We start from the raw sequence: 20,283 nt of genomic DNA on the forward strand, positions 1-20,283 counted from the left end.
TCAGCAACTGCTTGGGTGCTCCTAAGCAAAACAGCAAAAGTTTGGGAGTGTGCACAGCCCAGGTGCCTAGAGCTCTGAAATACCCTCCACATCCCGGTGCCTGGCCTGCTAAAGTCTCCAGTGGGTGCCAAGCCAATAGATCCACCTCTTTGTCATCTGCTGGGATAAACTGGTTCCTGTTGCACTGGAGTGAGCCATGGCAAATCACTCCCCTCCTGCACCCAGCACAGACCCAAAGGCACAATCCATCCCTGGGGAAATTGGTGCTGGGGACTGGTTCATGGTGGGCAGCTGGTGCTCTGGCAGTTATCCAGAGAAGGGGCAGAGGGCTTGGATGAGGTTCACATCTGCATGAGGAAGAGGGTCAATTTCCTGATCACAGCCTCACCTGAAAACTGCCCTGAGGGTGCTGGTCCTGCTGGCAGCAGTGGATCCCAGTGGGCTGTGGGTCCCATCCTGCTCTCCCAGACCCGGTCCCGGCAGAGGGAGCTGTGACATCAGCCAAGCCATCGCTCTCCCTGCCGGGACACCAGCCCTGGGCTCTGGAAAGGGACCAAAGAAAACAGCGCTGGGGCTGGGGTAGTGCAGCCTTCTTGGAGAACTCACTGACTCAGCACATCTGATTGCTCACTCTTTTGCCTATACACTGAGCCAAGAGCTAATCAGAACTTGTAATTTCAAATATAAATGCACTGTTAGGTCTCAAAAATGCTTTAAAAAAACAAATCAGTTTACATCTGTGCAGAAAGATCTCAGATCCTCAGTGCAGTAATGGTGTTTAGGTGTGCAGGGCACGAGGCTGGGACCTCACACTCTCCTGGTGGGGATTCAGCCACTCGGGGAGCAGCAGGGCAGAGAAACATCTGAGTATTTCTAACTTGTAAGGAGTAATTTTCCTCCCCTACACCCACACACCCAGGGCAAGCACAGGCAGGGAACAGCACACCTGCTTCACACCAAACAAATCCCCATCTTCCCACCAGCATAACCACAGCCTTTGCAGCTCCAAAGGGACTAAGAGTGGTCCAAATCCCAGCCTGGCCTGGGATGAGCACACCCAGGTCATTCCTTATAATTTACATCCCTGAGATAAAGTGGATAAGCAATGCCAGTAACGTGTGCAGCATTTTTCTGATCTGGCAGTCTGCACCACAGCCTGAACAGGCACTTTGCCAACACCCCATGGCACAGGCTGCTGACTCTCCCTCAGTAGGATGTGTCTCTGCTGCTGCACCCCAGAAACTCCTGCAACCCAGGAGCCATTCATAGATCACATGTAAAATGGCACAGTGGAGCTGGGAGTGCACTGGTCAGTGGGATGGGTCTGGAAACACCTGACACTGCAGTTCAGAGCTGTGCTTTGAGCACTGATGCATCAGGGATGCTCAGAAGAAGCTCTGGGCTGCAGCCTGGTGCTGTGCTCTGTCCTGGGAAATTGCTGGATTTCAGAGACAAGGTCCTGTGCTCACAAACTGCTGACACAGCTCAGTGCCCTGGAGAGATGGGACAGAAACATTGTGTCTGTGAAACAACCATTTGACCACTGGAAGGCAACTACCAATATGTTCGAAGCATCATCTTCATTCTGGATTTTGCCCTCAAGACAGCACAGACCGGACTCACAAACTTGTTGGGCACCAGCTGGCCAAAGTCAGGGCTGACACATCTCAAACTAAGACCATGGCCATCAGAACTCCCTTCCAGAAACACAGCACCAGATAAGATGATGCTTCTCACCAAATGAGAACCAGGAGAGAGAGCAGAATTCCCGAACCCTCTGCTCCTCAAGCCCAAACCCCAAAACAACCTCTTTCTCAGGGAAGAATGGATTGTAATTATTTATTTTGGGTCCCTTTGAAAATATCACATTATCTCCTTCTGTTCATGGCTTGGTGTGGTCTCACAGCCTGTGACAGCAGTGTCCCAGCCATCTGTGCAGCTCACTCCTTTCTCCAGTGAGTGGGAGACCGTGGTCCCTTGAAGGCTGGCAGGTTGGAGCTGCCTGGTCCAATCTCAGCTGTCATCCCTCCATGCCAGGAACTGCCCAGGAGCATCGCACAGACAGGGAGCAGAGCAAGGGAGCAGTTCCGTGAGACTGGTGGGGATGGCTGTAGCTTTCAGCTGCCCCAGGAAGGGAGTCTCTGGCTTGTGTTTTCTGGCAACTTAGAACTAGGTTTGTTTCTTGAGCATTAAAAAAAAAAAAAAATGCTGCTGCTATCTGCAAAGGGAAAGAGAAAAATCTATCAGCACCCTGAGGATCCAAGAACAAGCTGTACTGAAAGGCTGTAAAAGCAGCACACAGATATCTGAAGGCTGGGAAGCCCAAACAACACAGTGCATTGGGGTGTCAGAGCATGTGGCCTTCCCTTCACTTCTCTGACAGGTACACAGTCCTTTCACCCTACCAACCAAACCCTGGAAACATCATAAAACAGCAACAACTCCAACCCAGATATGCAATCTCCAGAGGCCTGAGTAAGATCTCAAGCATTTGGGGAAGGATTCCCAATGCCACTGGGCACTGCCGTCAGCCTGCTCCCACCAGGCATTGCGGTTGATTTCCTAATGTCTTCAAAAGGTGAAGAGTCAAGACAAGCCTGAGTGTGGTTGAAAATCTCAGCTACATGGACTGAGGAGCATCAGACCACAGAGCAGTCTGCATTCAAATGGGTTACAAGGACTTCACGTCCTGCCCAGTTACATTAAGGTTGTTGAGTAATGAACTAACACTATTGCCACCTCTCCAAACTCTCATCCTTTCCACACAAGCAGGAATTTGCCCACACACAGAAGTGTTGAGGTTACCTGGACTCCTACTCTTCCAAAGCAGGTTGAAAACAAGAGCTTACATTATCCACATCTCCATCTGTTGAAGGGTTTAACCTCTCAGACACCCCAGCTTCTACTTACAGTTCAGTGTCTACAATGACATCTGGCTTCTCCAGCGTTTGTCGTCTCCTCTGGATGGCATCCACAATCTTTTTCCTGGGGCCCAATGGGATATTGATGCTCTTCAGGTCATTGTCTGAACACAGCATGAGGGCTTCCAAGTCAATCTTTTCCTTCTTCAGGATGGAGATGAACTCAAACATGTGCAGGGAAGCCAGAAAAGTTTCCAAGGGGCTGGTGTCTGGTTCATCATCATCATCTAAGCCCAGCTCCACCTCATCCCAGGGCAGCTCCTCCGCGTTCCTCTCCTGCAGGCTGTTGGCACTGCCAATGCTGTCGTTGAGACTTGGCGAGCGCTGCAGGCGGCTCCGCAGTTTGACGCCCATCCCGTCGGCGCTGTCCTCCCCCAGCGCGGCCCCGTCCTCCCGGCCGATCCCGAAGAGCCCGCTGCTGACGTAGTTGCGCCGGAACACCATGGTGCCCAGCCCGGGGCGGTTGAACAAGGAGTCGTGTCCGGAGTCAGTGCTGACCTCCGAGTGGGCCGAGTCCATGTGCAAACCCGGGTCGCTTATGGCACGGGAGACAGTGTCGTCATCCGTGAGGAACATGTCTCGGATATTGCGGCGAGTCCACTCCTTGGGGCTGGCGTACGTGCCCTGCTTCACAAACATGACATCGTTGCCCAGCTGCAGACCAGACAGAGACCGCACGCTTTTCCTCCCGTCCTCATAGATCTTGAATGTCCCGTCCACCTGCTTCTTCTTCTCTAATTTCTTCTGTATTTTCGTCTTTCCCTTGGCTGTGCCATGGATGGTGGCTTGTGAGTATGGCAAGGAAGTGACCATAGACATGTGCTGGAACTTCTTGCTTAAGGTGCTGCTTGAATAGCTGGAAAAGCTCATGGTGTCCGAATTATCTGACATCTCCTTTCTGTACCGTTTCTCCATCCTTTCGTGGTGCTTCTTCTGCAGCTTCACGCAGTCCTTAATCCTCCGCTCTGCATCCCGAAAGGCCTTGTCCTTCAGTTTGCTCACCAGCTTGGGGTTGAGGCTGCTCTGCTTGGCAGCAATCGAGTCCAGGTACCGCACACACTCCATGTGCCCCTTCATGGCTGCCATGTCCAGTGGGGTGTGGTAGTCATTGTCCAGGCACCAGATGTTGGCCCCAAAGGAGATGAGGAAGGACAGGCAGTTCAAGTGGCCGTTGGCTGCTGCCAGGTGGAGGGGGGTGTTCCCCCAGATGTCACATTTGTCTGGATCACCCCTAGGCAGCAAGAAAAACAACTGGTTAGCGTGCAGGGATTGATGACAGACTCCACTGAGATATTCCCAGCTGTGCAGGGGCAAATCAGCCCCATGAACTGTTAAGTCCTTGAAATATTAAGCTATGTACCACTGGTTCCTGCAACTTAATTTTAAAGGGGTCTTCTGCAGGGGTGTACTACTTATGTGGAATCACGTGCCCCACATGCAAGTCAGTGGCAATGTGACTTGAATTTAGGTCTCAAGAAAAATGTGTTCCCACATCAAACCAACTTCTGGAGAAAGGCAAGACAGGTTCTGAATAGCCCGGAACTGAGATACGGGTCTGATTCCAGTTCAGACCTTAAGCTTCTTACAAAATTTTGAATCTCAAATATCCCATTAAATTCTGGTCAGATTCTGCCTTCAGATCTTGGCTTCATCCAGACTCTGTGGGGGGGGCATGCCAAAATGCCTCTCTGTATGCCACATCCTGGGTTGGATACCTTGGGATCCCACCATGAAACATCCATCCTCAGCAATGGTTCTGAAATCCCCATCTGCCATACCTTCCCAGGCACCTGTTCCTTGGCACCTGGGGAAATCTGTGGCACAAAGGGGAATGTTGGCAGGAGAGAGTAAGAGTGACTTTGCTGTCATTGGGGTTTTGTGGGGGATTTTGCTGTACTGTGCTTGGTCTCAATAGCACAGCTGGAAGTACGTTGGTATTAGCACATCCTGAGAATCCAGTTTCAGAGAAACTGGAGATTAGGTTTCTGCACTCCTCGAGAGCTGGATGCTGCCAGTACCATCTCCCTTCGCACCATGCCAGCCCCTGCCCCAGCAAGCTGCTGGCAGGACACAACTACCTGCCTGCATCTCCTGCCTCCTGTGCCAGGGTGAACACAAACCTGGGATTCAAGGGAAATCTGTCCTCCTGACATTCCTCTGTATTTGTGCTCAGGTGAAATGAGAGAGAGTTCACACCCTTGCTGGCACCAGCCCTCTCCCAAGCGTGTGTGCTAATGATATTCAGCCAGCAGCAGTATCTGTCAACAGGGTGCTCTCCCTCCATGCACATGGATATGGCAAAGCTTTTTATTAAGGCTGGGTAGCTCCACCACCCTCAGGAGCAACTCCTCGTGGGCAGCAGGGCTCTGGCAGAGCTCTGGCTCAGCACAGCTCCTGCCTGTTCCCACAGCACCCTTTCAGTGAGCTCCAGAGGAACCCAGCACTGTTCCTACTCCACACAGACCTCAGCTCCAACCCATGGTGACACCAGGAGTGCAGAAGGCAAATCATAGAGTACAGAGAGCTGAAAGTGACCCACCAAGGATCATCAGGTCCAACTACTTAAATGCACACTTGAGACCTTCAGCAAGGGTTACTTAACTCCTTGCTGCTTTAGGGTCTGCGTTGACAATAGCTGGGAGCAGCAGAGCCCAGAACCCTATCCCAAATCCCATGTGCTCTGAGAAATGGCTCGTCTGACTTCAAAGAGTCCAAAAACCTCTCCAGGGAAAGAGCAGGAGATCACAGGAGCAGAGGGACTTCTTAGCCCTGCTGCTTTGCACCTTCATCACTTTGTGCCAATGCACAAACCCCAGAAACAGCCTCATCCAGCACGTTCATCCCCACACAGGGACCCCACTGTCTGCTTGGAACACTGTCCAAGGGGCAGCAGAGACAGAGAGGAACTGCCCAGTCAGTGTAATGCCAAGTTTGCAATCCTCAGGCTTTAAAGAAGCAATAAAGCCTGTCTAGAGGTTAAGCTGGAGATTATTTGCTCCCAGAGCATGAACTTCATAACTTCACTCCCTGAAAGCTGCTATGAGGTGCACTCAGCTTTCACTGTGGGACCATGAACAGCAACTCCGTCATAAACATGTTTTCACTAAAATTACAGAAACATAGTAAGTACAACCTTGAACTCACTGGCAAATTCAGTTAGTTAATCAAAAGGTTTGAAACTCTAAGGTCAAAAAAACCCCACAAATGCTTCAGGACTTCTGAGCCAGAGCCTTTGATATCTCTCACAGAAGGAGAAAAAGGTTTCAAAAATGGATGATGAGGAGAGGGAAGGCAGGAGATCACAGGGTTGAAGAGCCATGAAGCCAAGAGAAGAGAAGGGATCTGGCAATGCCGAGTTTCCAGGAGCAGTAACTCCCCAGCCCTTGCCTCTAGCCTCGTAGTGACATGTCCAGGCTGGGAAATGCATGGAGAGGATAAATATTTGATGACTTGCAAGAGAGGAGTAAATTATTGATGGGGCTGGATTTAAAGAGCCAGTGAACCTGTTCCACATGGAACTGCTGGTGCTGCTGTCGAGACTCCAGTGTGTGAAAGGCTGTTGGTTTGTTTTGTGTGCTCTGAAAGGGCACTGGTGTGCCTGGCATGTGTGGGCAGGTGAGCCAGGGCACCCTGAGGGTCCCAGTGTGTTTGTGGACTCATGATGTAGACAGTGACTGAGAACTGCACTCACTGGAAACAGTCTTGCTCCCTAAACTAAGTGTGTGGGTGCTCAATCCATCAAGTACCTTTTGGAGCCTATTCTCAGGTCTGTCTGGTTCAGGGGGCAGAGGGCAAAGCCAGGGAGGTCTTGGGGGGTTCATATATGAAGGTCTACTTTCCTCAGAGAGTGAGGGGAAAGAACATGAAAACCAGCTTTCCCTGGTCATTTCCACTGTCTAGAAGCAAGAGTATTAGAGCAAAATTAGATATGTCAGGCCCTCTGCCCTATAAATGTCTGCCGCAGGCACTAAAAATGCATCAGAAGGAAAGAAGAACGGTGACTTGCAAAGTAGAGATGTTTGATTCAGCTCAGATAATAAACATGAGGTCCTCCCTCTGGCAGGTGTCTGGCAGGTGTGAGCAAAACTTCACCTCCGGGGTGCTGCACATGAGGAGATGCTGACTGCAGGGTCCACTAAGTGGGAACGTATTTTAATAATAGGTGTAAAGTGCAGCACTTCTCAGCTTCAAAGCATTTTTGAGCACTTATTCAACTCCTGTAATAATCATTATTAAAACACTGTTAATTGGGCCCCTTAGGTGGACATGTGCATCTCTTGAGTCACTGTGTTTGCACCATGACATGCACGCTCACTCCCTTCCTGCTGGTTTTTCCCCTCTGCTTCTCCCGTAGGATCCCAATTAGCTGGGAAATCCAGTGGCACTTACATATGTTCTTCTCTGGCTGCATGTGTGAAGTTCCTCCGATAGCAAAGGGCTCGCTCATCCTTGGCTCATGGATGTGTGTGAGGAATGGGGACCTCAGACCAGGAGTCAACTGGGTGCAGAGTGTCTCTGCTCCCATAAAATGGTTTTGGATAGAGGAAGAGTGAAAAAAAAAAAAAAATTATGGCTTGAGGAACAGTGCTCACTACCTTCAGCATAGTCAGTTAGGGCACTGACCCAAGAAATGCCTAGAAAAGAGCAGAAAATATGAGGTTTTGGGCTCAGAGCAGAGCTTTGGGTCCTGTATACCAAGTTTTTCCCATGTGGTGATAGCCCAAGGATTCAGCTGTCCTCCAGGTTCAAATCCCCAAAAGTCCAGCAGAGATAGTGTAGATGAGGGTCATGCCAGGGCTCTCTGCCTCTTGTCCCAGCAGAAAGCTGGGCTGGCAGTTCCTGTGCCAGGTGACTGTTGATGCTGGGGCAGTGCCCGGGGCCATGTCTCCTGGTTCAGCACCTCGCCGTGCCCAGGGCTCACCCTCATTTCCAGCAGACAGCTCAGGTGCCGGAAGCCACGAAGCTGCAACAGTGCCCCACCCTGCTCCTTCACCTTCCCGGCAGGTCATCACCCAGGGAAGGTCCCCACCAACACAGCCAGGCTGCCCCGGCTCCCACGTGGCCTCCAGCCCTGTGGTGTGCAGAGGATGCACATCACCTTCACGTGCCTTTGCTGCAACCTCCGCTGCAGCCCTGCCTCGGCTGGGGTGACGTGATGCCCTTGAGCAGCCTGGCTGATGTCAGGAGACACTGTCACCCCCAAACCACGGCTGAGCCACTTGTCCCCTGGGCCACTGACATGCAAAATATCTGTGCCCCCTGTTTTTGTAAGGGAAAATGAGGACCAGCTCTGCTGGGTGACAAAGCTGAGAGAGGACCTGCAGACCTCACTTCTCCTGCTGTCTGCTCTAAGGAAGTCCTGGCTGATCCCAGCCAAGGCCCCCAGACCTGCCTGTAGCTGGGGCTGGATTGGTGCCCGCTACTGCCACAGCAGTGCCTAATGAACCACACTGAAGAATTACTGTGTCTGAAAAGCTGCGATGCTAAATGCCAGCTTGCCTGCCTCTTCCCAGCCATCATGTTAATTGAGTTTGTTTTCCTCACTGGAGCCCAGCCAGGAGGAAGAAAAAGGCTTTTTGTGTGGCAAACAAGAAGGATGAGCCACTGCTGATCCCTTCATCCCAAACCCTCTCTCCGTCCATTGCAAAGGGGGCACAGAGGCACAGACACATCACCAGCTGGTAAGGGCAGTGCAATCCGCCTGCTTCGTTACACCTTCCATGTGGGTTGGGGCAACAAGCTTCCCTCAAGGATCTACCAAAGGATTTCTTTTCCCTTTCCTGTTTCAGCCTGACACCACAATCTGCTGAACACATACGGATGAGGCTCCTTCACTGATGACAGCCTAGATGTGTCCATCAGCCTGGCACTACAATTAGAGCCATGATTTTGGCCCCCAGGAGCCCCCTCCCACAGCCCTGCTCTCTCAGGGTTCCTCTGGCCACCCTCACTAGGGCATTTCATAACAGCCTGGCCCTAGCACTCGATGTCCCAGCTTGTTTGGGCACTGGTGCCACTGCTCAGCACTGGCAAGGAGATTTTGGTGTTTCTTTCTGCCCCAGGATTCCCCCATCACCCTCTGTGCTTTGACATCCCCATGCGACCCAGATGGAGGCTCACCAGCCCCCTCAGATCCTGAAGATGCGTCCCACACTCCCCTGTCTCATAGGGCAGGGCTTTCTGAACAAAAGGAGGAATATTTTGGCAGCAGAGGCCAGAGAGCGATTCCCTGACATTTTGGGATACTTCCAAATACTCAGGGGTCCTCCCTCTTGCCTCACAGTGGTTACAGTGCAGGTGTAATAGTAACAATATATGACACAGCATTAAGTTTCGTCTCTGAACAAGGCTTAAATACTGTGGCACATCATCCTGGGCACTAGCAGAAAATTACATGGTCTGCCCTCAGGCTCCCCTGGGTCTTGCACAATTCCACCTCTCTGGCACCTTTGTCCCCAGGCTGAGGCTTTCCTGCCTCTCACAGACCCAAATCCAGCTCCAAGGAGCAGGGGTGTCCCTGCCTCCATACCAAGCACTTTGCTGGTCTCTTTGTGGCCCTGGGCAAGGATCTGACACATGGAGATGAATGCACGAATGCAAACACATCCTGCAGTCCCACAGCCACACACCTTGCTTCACCATCCATCATGTAAAGGGCACTGGGCTTTTGCCAAGCTATTTTCCTTGTCAGGAACAAATGTATATTAGGTTGTTAATTAAACAGCAGCCAAGTTGCACTCGAACACGATTTGAGCCCTCAAGGACCTTTTAATCCAATGTGAGTTGATAAAAGCAGCCTTGGGCTTTGTGGAGAGGCAGGAGCTGCTGGTTTGGATGGGGGTTGGCAGGGCAGGCAGTGGTGCTGCAGGGTGCCCTGTGATGGAGATGAGCAATATGAGGAGATCCAGTGATATAGAGAGATATAAAGTCAGTCCAAAAGGCTTTGCCTTTCTCGAGGGGCACCCACCTCTTAGGCCTTCCAGATTGACTTTTTGGCCATCAGTTTTTGGAACCATTTTTAACTTCAGGGTCTCATCCCCTGAGCATTCCTCCCATGTCTCTCTGGCCCTAGCTAGCAATTCCTGTCCTGACAGGAGCTCTGGGCAGGTTTCTGCTGGGCACAGTCTTTCCTGGGAGGTATACAGGGAGTCACAGAGCCCCAGCCAGGGAAGCATCACAGAGCTCTCAACCCAGGACCACCTCAGGATGCTCCACTCGGAGCACTGTCTTGCTATCTCCCTTCCAGACTCAGAAATAATTTTTTCCTAAACACACTCCTACTGCATCAGGTGCTCAAGGACTTCTCAAAGCCACTCTGTACACAGTCTTCAGTTCAGGATGTGAAAGGAAATGATTTACAATGAAAGGACAACAATGGGTGGAGGAGCTTTGCCTGTTAGCACAGCTGAGGTACTGGCTGAATTTTTTGCACAAGCAAACCAGAGTATCGGGAGATGGCAAGAGCACAGGAACAGGTGCAGTGGAGATGTGGCTGGTCAGGTACAAGAGCTGCTAACACAGCCCAGGGTGGACAAAAAATCCCTGCATGGGAGATGACAGGCCCACCAAGCCCAAAGTGGAGAAGTAAAGCCCTTCCAAGCAGGTGTGATGTCCATCCAGGCTGCTGACCTCAGTACCATCCCTCAATATCAGAAAGACATAAATCAAAATCAGCACCACCAATCTCTCAACACAAGGCAGAAGCCATTCCAGCTCGGATGACTTTAGATGAGGTGCTCAGAAGAGCTATTGGAGCAGAAGGAAGCACTGGGATGTGTCCTTGGGGGGTTAGTAAGAGCTGGAGAGTCATAGACTGCCCCAGAGGGAACTAGGAATGGCAGATCTTGCTTTAGCACAGACCTTGTGTGGTTCCCCCAATACCAAGGTGTAAATCTCTCCAGTCTGACAAGTCCCCTTAATCCCACTCCCACCTCTCCACCACTTCCACATTTAGGGAGCCATAAACTCTTAAGATTTGGCAGCCCAGTGTGAGGTACAGAGAGACAGACCAGTATGGAGCGGGCCCTCCTGGGGAGGAGACTGGGCTTAAATAAATCTGCTCTTGGAAAACCTGAATTTCCCAGGCTCCAAGTGTACAACAAGCTGGCCAGGGGTCACATACTGAGACCTTGCTTTGGGTAAAACAGACAAGTGCCACCCGCTGCCAGCTGGCACTGTACACGTCCCTCTGCAAGAACTTTTGGGACAGAGGGAGCAGTTATTTTCTCTGTCCTCTCACTTAAAAGGGCTTTTTTTCATGTCAGCAACATAATACGTTTATCTTTACAGGACCTGTAAAAGATCGCAAAGCACTTGGATAGGGGAACTCATCCCTACCCAGGGTGCTGCAAGCAGGCTGGGGGCAGGAGGACTTATAGGGTCAGAGGAGCTGAGAAAACAGAGCAGTTATCAGGAGTGTTGGATTCGATTCAAAGTACCACAAGCAAAGAAAAGTAACAGCAGGGAGGACAAGAGTAGGGGTCTTAAGGACAGAAGCCATAATTTTTAGGACACACTGACCTGCAAACAGGGAAGGGGGAAGAAGGGGGTCCCAGCTACTCTGTTCCACAGACCAGCACTGTGCCCTGGCCAACACTCACCCTCTGCTGACAATGAGGCGCAGGGCGTCCAGGTTGCCGTGGTAGGCGGCCCATAGGGTCGGGGTCATGCCATCCTCATCTGGCGAGTTCAGGTCCTTCTTGGTGGCTTCCTTCAGCAGGTCCAGGTAGCCATCCCGGGCAGCTCGGTGGTACTGGTCATTCATGGTGCAAAGGGGTCCCCGGGCCAGCACATGGGTGCCCAGGGAGTCCAGAGCATGGGCACGGACGTGGGGCAGGGGCAGCTGCCAGAAGGGCCCCGCTCGCCCCGCTCAGCTCCGTGTACCAGGACACCTGAGAAGTCCTGGCCGGGGAGGCAGGAGTCGTTCCAAGCCCAGCCAGCCAGGCTCCACAGCGCTTCCCCTGGGTCCTAAGCATCCTCCGACCCCGGCGGCTCCTTGGAGCACGCACCAGCTCCACGGCACATTAAAAGCTCCAATTAAGCAGCATCGCTCTGCTGGGCTCAGCACGGGGTCACGCAGCAAGAGTTCACCAGGTTTACGTGTCCCCAAAGCAGAGTAGGCTGTCAGAAAGGCTGCGGGGTTGTATCCTGCCCAACATGCCCCTATTCCGTAGCTACCCCACCTCAAGCAAGGGGCAGCAGTAGCCAGAGGAGAAAGAGTGTGTCAGTGGAGCACAAGCCCCCATGGCCTCCACTCACTGCCGTGTCCGAGCTGGGACATGGACGGATAATCCTGCTCTGTGTGGAGTTGGCTGAGAGTAGTTTGGTGACTGATTTCAAAGTAATACCAGGGGTGTTCACAGCTCAGCTTTTCCTCACTAAAAACCCCTACGTTTATTTATTTATTTCTATCTCTCCCTAGTGTCACTAGGAAGACAACTGCAGACCCAGTCGCCATCCCTGTCCCCCATCTACCCTGTCTATACCCACAGAATTCTGCTTTCCAAGGAATTGCACAACAAACTGCACAACGGGAATCTGATAAACCAAGGAAATTCATAAAGGCTGGAAACATTCCCTTCCTCACCTCTTTTCCCTCTCTGGAGACTAAAAAAAACACCCCAAACCCTGTGCTTCACTGCGATGTGCAGGGGGTGCAATGTCCGGCCTCTGGTGTCTTTTATGCTGACACAGAATTCCCGGCTGTGTGAGATCCTCGGGGAGCTGGACAGCCCCAGGCAATGTCTCCAGCACAGCGTTCCCGGTTCCCGGGCACCCTCTGCTGTCGGAAAGATAGAGCCAAGGCTGGGTGTTGACCGAAGCACGAAGCTGTCCCAGTACATTACACCCAAGGGTGAATCGGTGGCGGTGGATTGTATCCCCTGGGACATGTTGACGTGAAGGAGGAATTTCCTGCTCCTCTCTTGTTCATTTTACCTGTAATGTCCTGACTCTGGGAATGGAGATCTCCAGGGCCAGACTCTGTGTGTGTCACTATGGCCCTGGGACAGGAACACAGTTTGGAGAAGGTGAAGACAGAGCCATCAGATGGGTGAGAAATAGGAGGAGAATGGAAAAATGGGGAAAGACTGTATGACAGCATGAGGGGGGCTTGGAAGGCAATGAGCAGAGAGGAACTAAAACAGTGAGAAAGGCAGCTTATTTTTGTAAGGAAAAACAAAAAAACAAAACAAAAAAAACGCTCCAAGACAGGAGGGTGGCCCTAAATCAGTGCCAGATGCACCCACGCAAGCTGCAGTGATTAATCCCTGGGTGACTGACACGGCGCCAGCGTCCCGGCTGCCCGGGGACACCTGGAAGTGCATCAGAGCCAGGGTCTGCTCCCTGCGGGGGCTGCTTACCTCAACAGGCTCGTTTGCACCAGCTCAGCCTCCCTGGGCAAGTCCTGGTGGGATATAGTAGCCACTGAAGTTTTTGTTGCTAGGATCCTTGCAGGTGAAAAGCAGCACAGTAACGTCTGCAATTCATTACTGACGTTATTTAATGATTCTTGTATTGTTACTAATTAAATTTGTTGCGCCGTACGGTGGCTGCCGGGGGGACTGGGAGCATTGCCCGAGGCAGTAAACACTCTTTCATCTATTGCTGGCTGGTAAGGACAAAAAGGGCAGGGTAAACAAGCGCGTTTAGCCCGAGGGTTCTCTGAACCTCTGGCCTCTTCAAAACGTCATTATCAGCTCGGATTTACTTCTGGGAGGCCTGGGCTTCCCCTGGGAAAGGCTGCAGACTGAGAAGATATCAACCACTCCCCCCAAAAAGGAATCCCTGTGGCTCCGCAGAGGCCAGGCACGGCAGACCTGGTGCAGCTGGTGGCAGCCGGCTGGTGGCAGCACGGGAGAGACACATGGAGCTCTCCCTGGGCTGTGCAGTGGATCCTGAGCTCTCCTTCCCCATCCCATGCAATTCACTTTGGTGCTGTCCCTGCAGTGCGGCAAGAAGGACACGAGCGGGCAGGAAGGGGACTGAGAAAACGCACAGCGAATGGCCCCAGCTCTGTGCTTGCCCTGAAGGGGGAAAGCAGCCGAGACATCTCCAAAAGAGGCATTTCAAGGACTAAAGCTTGTCTGATCCACCCAGAGTTGCCGTGGGATCCCACTAAACATAACTGGGTGAAAGGGACCTTCAGCAGAAACTCCCCTTACCAGACAAACGTTTAAATCATATCTGCCCTGTGGTTTGTGACATGGTTACTCCTTGGAAGGAGAAGAGTTAAGGTCCTGAGCTCCAGAGAAAGGTGATCCCACCCTGAAAAATCAAAGGTAGTGCGTCAGCAAAGGAGAGCACAAATTCCGGTCCCTAAATCCTGACCTTCTCTAGTGCTAAACCTTCCTCGTTGATGACACCATGGGTGGGAAAGGATTGAGTTACCCATAGCACTGAACAGGTACAAATGCAAATTTCTTCCTCAAGAGCCTTCGAGGCATAGAGTAGACTGATTTGAGTAGCACAGGGTGGGGCACAATGTTTATTGTGCTCCAGTAAGCAGAAAGCCAAGCACAAAATCATTGCCAAAGAGAAGTTCATCACCTAAACCATCTTCTCTCAAAAGAAGAGACCTCATGCATGTAGGGAGATTGATTTGGTGGGGTGCCCTTGCTCTGTGGTGACCATGACCCTGTTACTGAGCAGTCCATGCCATGCTTAGCAGTGTTGTCAACTCATGCTCTTGCTGGGTAAATAACGCTTATCTCCTCATCTCTTTCCAGCTTCCCCAAAATCAGCTATTGCACAAAATGGATCACGTGAGTTTCTCTGAGAAGCCCACAAAGCCCTGCTCTCAGCTCCAGACATGGTATAAATTACAGAGACGTCCCAACAGGTATAAATTCTTCAACTGACCAAGCTGCAGCAACAGGGAAACTTCTCAGCCTGGCAGGAGCAGAGATTCGGATCCCAGGCAGCAAAACAGGTTGGTGAAATGGCTTTGTTTGGATGGTTAATTCATTTTGTTTCAGGCTTTTCACTGAGGATCAATGAAATGCCAAACTTGGCACAGGCGAGGGGCTTTACAGTGTGTGACAACTCAGGTGGTTCGCACCCTTCCTGCAGGAACTGCTACAAATCATGATGTGATGGTCCAGAGATTCCCGGGGGTTTCTTACCTTTTGGTGGCCTGTTCTTCAGCAAGGAAGTATAACAATTTCTCGGAATGTTTAGTGTTTGACATTTAGAATTAAAACCACACTGGCTGTTTGCCCCAGGATATTTGATCCTGTGAGCGCTTTTTGGTGCTTTTCCAAATCTTGCATCAGTAAACACATAAATGTTGTGTGACCAATTAGACACACTTCGTTAAACTGACCTGGGATCTCCCTGAGCAAGAGCATCTTAAGTAAAAAAAGCCTTCAGGGAACCAGGAAAGGAAAGTTTGAAAATGAGCTCATCCCTCTTCTTGCACTCCCTGTCTCAGCCCTCCCTGTTCCTGTGATATATCTTGTCCTCGTCATCACGTGCCCTGCTTTGGCCCGGTCCTGGGCTGTTTCAAATGCACCTCTCACTCATGGGCCTCTCTTCCCAACAGGACTCACCCTCAAGCAGAGCCTTGGTTGAACCATGACCGAGGAGCCCGGGCAGAAGGACAGCGAGCTCGGACACCCCCACTCCAGCATGGGCTGCGGACACAAGGACGACAAAGCCAGCCTGGCCTCGAGCCAGATAGTGCCTTTCAGCCACCAGCCCCCCTCCACTCCTGCCTCCAAGGAAGTGTGGAAGAAGGGCGGCCGCATGTTCTCCATCCTGCTGGCTGTGCACTTGGCCCTGCTGGCCTGCACGCTGGTGAGCAGCGGGGCGTTTGAGAAGATCGCCGTGCACGACTACGACGTCTTCTTCCTGCTGACAGTCATGATGCTGGTTGTCATCATCTGGATCATCTTCTACCTCGCCGGCACCTCCCGGTGCCCAGGTGCCATCCTGGGCAAGGACTCCCACGCCGGGCCCATCTGGCTGAGAGGTAGGTGCTGGGGCTGGAGGGGGGATACGGGATGGGCAGTTCATGGGAGCATCAGTTATTACAAGGGAAGCAGCAAAGAACTGGGCACAGCCTCTTCCTGCTGATGGACCAGGGCATGGCAGTGTGCCCTGCTTCAGGTCAGCTCCTGGTCCCTGCACTGGATTCACTGCCAGGTCTCCCTGAATCCACAAAGGCTCTTGGTAACTTATCTCTCCCACTGCTTTTGCAAGAGCTGTTAGCCCCAGCATGCCAGGCTGATTTAAAATCACTTCCACCCAAAATTTTTGTATGAGTCTGTTACTGCCAGGATAATTTGGTTGCTGGGAGAGGAAAAACAGCATTAGAAGCAAAGCCTCTTCATGACAACATTTCCTCTTCTTCCTCTCATCCATGTGTGCACACATCTGTCCAACCGCAGATATTCTTGTTCCCCCACAGGAGGCCTGATCCTATTTGCCATTTTCAGCCTTGTCATGGATGTGTTCAAAATAGGATATTACTCAAGCTTCTACAGCTGCCTGTCTGCAATCAAAATCATCTACCCCATTGTGCAGGCAATATTCGTGGTTGTCCAGGTGAGACGGTTGTGCTCTGTCTTGGGGAGTGGTAAAGAAACACAGGCACCAGTGGAAGGAGCTCTGATCTCTTGTATTTAGTTCAATTGCCCCCACAGCAAATGCAAGGGCTTAACTCAGCCCCCACCCAGCCCACATCTTCTCCCTCCAACCACGACAGCTTCCATCTATGGCAACTCAACTCACTCTAAGGCAGTGATTTAAACTTGTTACCATCCCATGACATTTTTGCCACAAACTCTGAGCAGCCCCCAGCCAGCCAGGCCTCCTTTCCCATGAAGAGCAGTCAAGGCAGGGGCTACCTTGGAGTTTGAGGGCCCACACAGAGGTTGTTCCCTGCTCGGGGAAAATGCCAAGGAGGGAAGAGATCAGAGAGGGACAATTTAGACAGAACAAGGAGTGGCCATAGGCAGAGCAATGACAGTGGGAGCAGAGAAAGAACATCCAGCAGAGGGCCAGCATCATGAACTAGGCTGAGCCCGGATGGACCCATGCAAAAGAGGCTCCAGCTTGCTCTCTGCTCTGCAGGGAGATCCCTCCTTCAGAGGGTGTGCTTTGCTTTCTTGTTTTGCTGGAAATAACAACTCCTTTTCTTTCCCTTGCAGACGTATTTCCTGTGGGTCTCTGCCAAAGACTGCATCCACGTGCACCTGAATGTTACCAGGTGAGCACTGCTGCTCCTTGAATCCCACTGACCCAGCAGACCTGCGCCCCCACAAGCACTCTGTACTGTCTGACACAGCTAGAATGTACCCAGAGGATAATCCCTTAATGCTGTCCAAAACTAAACCTGCTCAATCTCCAGTTAAACGTAGATCCCACCTCAAGCAGCTGTGGTTAATGTCCTGTGGATCTATCAGGGTTGGGATTCAGTTCAAGAATACAAGCATTACTCAAAGTAGATAGTATTAAATAAATAATTATCATTAAATAATGATTCATAGTTGACTTTTTATTCCCTGAGGAAGATAACTATGCAGTGGGCAAGCCTCAGGCTAAAATAAGATCTTGTCCACTTTTGCAAGACTGGATCTGCTGGAGACCAATTCAGAACTATTAATTTATTCAGTATTGAGAAGCTCTTTCAAAAGCAACAGTGGGAATCAAGCCTTGCTAATTCTCATGAGCATGGACTGAAAATAGGAAGAGAGTCAGTGTAAGAACCTCAGCAAGAGATACGGGACTCAGGCAGCTCTTTAAAGGTGCTGTTTACTCAAGTGAGGACAGCAAAGAAAGGATCAAGATTTCTAGCCTGGGCCACTGAAGTCCTCGCATGACTTCAGGCAGATGCCACAGTCCCTCTGAGCACACCTAGACCATGGATGGGAGAAACATGGCCTAGAGCCACTACTTTAATGTCACAAACCTCCTCCTCCTTCTGCAGGTGTGGCTTGATGCTAACGCTGACTACAAACCTGGCAGTGTGGATGTCAGCGGTGACAGACGAGTCTGTCCACAAGGCACATTCAAAGCTGAAGAAAAACATGACAGAGGAAATCTTCAGGTGGCTCCTGAAAGGTAATCTGCCTCTTTGCGAAGCCATCTGGTCTATGGAGATATCCCATAAGGTAGAAATCGTTCCCCAGCAAGTCAGATTTTATCCCTTTTCAGAAGGTCTGTTCAGAGCTAGAGGTACCTTTGTTGGGGCTGGTTTGTTGAAAGCCAAGTTTGGATGTTCATTTCCTAGCCTCTGTCAGTGAGAAGTCAGAGAGGTGGAAGACTGTACAAATGGGATGGAACTGAAGAAGGGAAGGAAAAAGAAGGATTTAACCTGACAGTTAACTTTTTAAGAAAGAACCTGGACACAAGAAAGCTGAGGGTGAAGCGTCCTTGTTTTCAAAGTGGTCACATATTCTTTTGTTCTTTCTCTTGATTCTCACTGATCCCAAACATCCAGTTCTTCAGGGAGAAGTGTTGGCTCCTTGTTTTAATACCATGGCATCTGTCTGATTTTGTTTCAGTGGGAATGAGAAGCAGCTCAGTCGAAGAATGCAATTGCAACAGCCAAATCTGCCAGATCTTCAAAAACGGCTACTTTTGGCTGTACCCCTTTAACATTGAGTACAGTCTCTTTGCCTCTGCCATGGTCTATGTCATGTGGAAGAACGTTGGACGCTTCATAGACCACCACTCCCACCACATCCAGCGCCTGAAGTTCAGGCTCTTCCGAAGGACCTTCTTTGTAGGCATCATGTTGGGCCTCATCATCCTTGTGAGTGGTTTGGGAGTCCTCATCCTGTATGAGGTGCAGGTAAATTCCAGCACTGAATCCAGCAAGAAGAGCCAAGCACTCACCATGTACTACATCTTCAACATCGTTTGTCTGAGCCTGATGTCTCTTGTCTGCATCGGTGGCTCCGTCATCTACCGCTTTGACAAGAGGGACATGGACCGGCACAAGAACCCCACCAGGACCCTGGACGTGGCCCTGCTGATGGGGGCAGCCTTGGGGCAATACGCCATTTCCTACTACTCCATTGTGGCCATTGTGGCCAGCACTCCCAGGGACACCATTAGCGCGCTCAACCTCACCTACGCCCTCCTCATGATCGCCCAGCACACCTTCCAGAACGTCTTCATCATCGAGGGCCTCCACCGGCAGCCCCCCAAGGAGGACTACAAGCATGAGTCTCACCAGAAGGACTTCTACGGGCTCACCTTTGTAAACATCAACGCAGTGTCCCTGCGGGTGCCCGACACTGCCAGCACCTTGGCCGCCGGCGCGGCACCTGGCACGGAAGCCATGCACACTTCTGACCTCGTGAGGTCCCTCACTGCCCCCAAGAAGATGAACTGGAGGAGGAAGTTCTTGAGGGAGATCTCCATGTTCCTGCTGCTGAGCAATATCATAGTGAGTACATGCAGGGAGAAGAGTTTGTGGGGGAAGGAGAGGGCTACAAGCACAAGGGAGGACAGTCTGTGAAAGAAAGGGTGTGGCCTGTGGAAAAACAGTCCTTTTTGTGCCGCTGCTGTACAGAAAGTACATTAGTTATATTTATAAATTATATAAATATATTTACATTTATAAATATGTATTTATAAATTATATATATATAAATCAGAATCCTGATTCCCTTGTCTCCTAAAAAAACCCAGCAACTGCCCTGAAGTTAAAACATTTCAGGCTATGTCAACAGACTTATCACCAGAATATCAGACACAAGAGGTGGGTGCAAGAGAATAATCAGTTTCAGTATTCAGTATTTTTTTTTGTGTATTAGTAGATGTGTTGGGATAGCTTATTAAAAACAATAAATTACATTAAACCATCCCCTTCACCCCTGAAAGAAAGGATGTAAAGTGACAAATATCTGGGTTGAAGTCTGGGTTTTCCTGAGAAATGTCAGCACATCCCTTCTTGAAACCCATGGTCTAGGAGGTTGGTCCTTTCCTGGGCAGCTGTGGCTGCAGGTCCCCGATGTACCACACACCTTTCTCACTGCAGTGCTGTTCTCCCATTTCCTCCCACAGCTCTGGATCATGCCAGCATTTGGTGCCCGGCCCCAGTTTGACAATGACACAGAACTGAACTTCTATGGTGATTCCATGTGGCCGGCCATCGTGGACATTTGCCTGCCCTTTGGGATCTTCTACCGAATGCACGCTGTGGCCAGTTTGCTGGAGGTCTACATCATGTCCTAAAGAGCTCCCTTGCAAGGAAGATGAGATCCTCCTCAAGCAATCCACCCTCTTCCTACCCCATGGCTGGGAAGCTGCCCAGATATTCCCAGGGGTCTCCAGCACTGCGTGAATCATGTCTCCTTGCAGTGTTGGGGTGTTTATGAACTGTCAGTGAAGATCATCCAAACATAGTCCA

The 20,283-nt window shown here is 51.0% G+C and overlaps 2 protein-coding genes across 3 annotated transcripts; one reads left to right on the forward strand and one right to left on the reverse strand.

The window, feature by feature from the left end:
* Nucleotides 1-1,854: 1,854 nt before the first annotated feature.
* Nucleotides 1,855-11,845, reverse strand: USH1G (USH1 protein network component sans). Of its 2 annotated transcripts, XM_066200441.1 has the most exons (3): nucleotides 11,522-11,845; nucleotides 2,911-4,152; nucleotides 1,855-2,218 (listed from the first exon to the last, which is right to left on the reverse strand). In XM_066200441.1, exons 1-3 carry the CDS (start codon nucleotides 11,683-11,685, stop codon nucleotides 2,215-2,217), a joined length of 1,410 nt encoding a protein of 469 aa, XP_066056538.1. In that variant the 5' UTR covers nucleotides 11,686-11,845; the 3' UTR covers nucleotides 1,855-2,214. The 2 variants fall into 2 exon arrangements, with proteins under 2 accessions (XP_066056538.1, XP_066056539.1); XM_066200442.1 differs by lacking the exon at nucleotides 1,855-2,218 and having other exon boundaries at nucleotides 2,907-4,152.
* A 3,649-nt stretch (nucleotides 11,846-15,494) lies between these two features.
* On the forward strand, nucleotides 15,495-20,108 carry OTOP2 (otopetrin 2). Its single transcript, XM_066200719.1, has 6 exons — nucleotides 15,495-15,891; nucleotides 16,330-16,466; nucleotides 17,072-17,130; nucleotides 17,851-17,984; nucleotides 18,428-19,317; nucleotides 19,938-20,108. Exons 1-6 carry the CDS (start codon nucleotides 15,495-15,497, stop codon nucleotides 20,106-20,108), a joined length of 1,788 nt encoding a protein of 595 aa, XP_066056816.1.
* The last annotated feature ends 175 nt before the right edge of the window (nucleotides 20,109-20,283 follow it).

This window comes from Chamaea fasciata, unplaced genomic scaffold (assembly GCF_029207755.1).
Source record: "Chamaea fasciata isolate MVZ Bird 193981 ecotype frontalis unplaced genomic scaffold, bChaFas1.0.hap1 SCAF_19, whole genome shotgun sequence".
NCBI classification, from domain to species: domain Eukaryota; kingdom Metazoa; phylum Chordata; class Aves; order Passeriformes; family Sylviidae; genus Chamaea; species Chamaea fasciata.

Bases quoted from the DNA above. Each gene is read 5' to 3' on its own strand.
- OTOP2 (XM_066200719.1), top strand. From the start codon at position 15,495: ATGACCGAGGAGCCCGGGCAGAAGGACAGCGAGCTCGGACACCCCCAC. The intron at 15,892-16,329 runs GTAGGTGCTGGG...GTTCCCCCACAG, and splicing joins CGGGCCCATCTGGCTGAGAG to GAGGCCTGATCCTATTTGCC. The intron at 17,985-18,427 runs GTAATCTGCCTC...ATTTTGTTTCAG, and splicing joins CTTCAGGTGGCTCCTGAAAG to TGGGAATGAGAAGCAGCTCA.
- USH1G (XM_066200441.1), bottom strand. From the start codon at position 11,685: ATGAATGACCAGTACCACCGAGCTGCCCGGGATGGCTACCTGGACCTG. The intron at 4,153-11,521 runs GTGAGTGTTGGC...CTTGCTGCCTAG, and splicing joins CGCCTCATTGTCAGCAGAGG to GGGTGATCCAGACAAATGTG.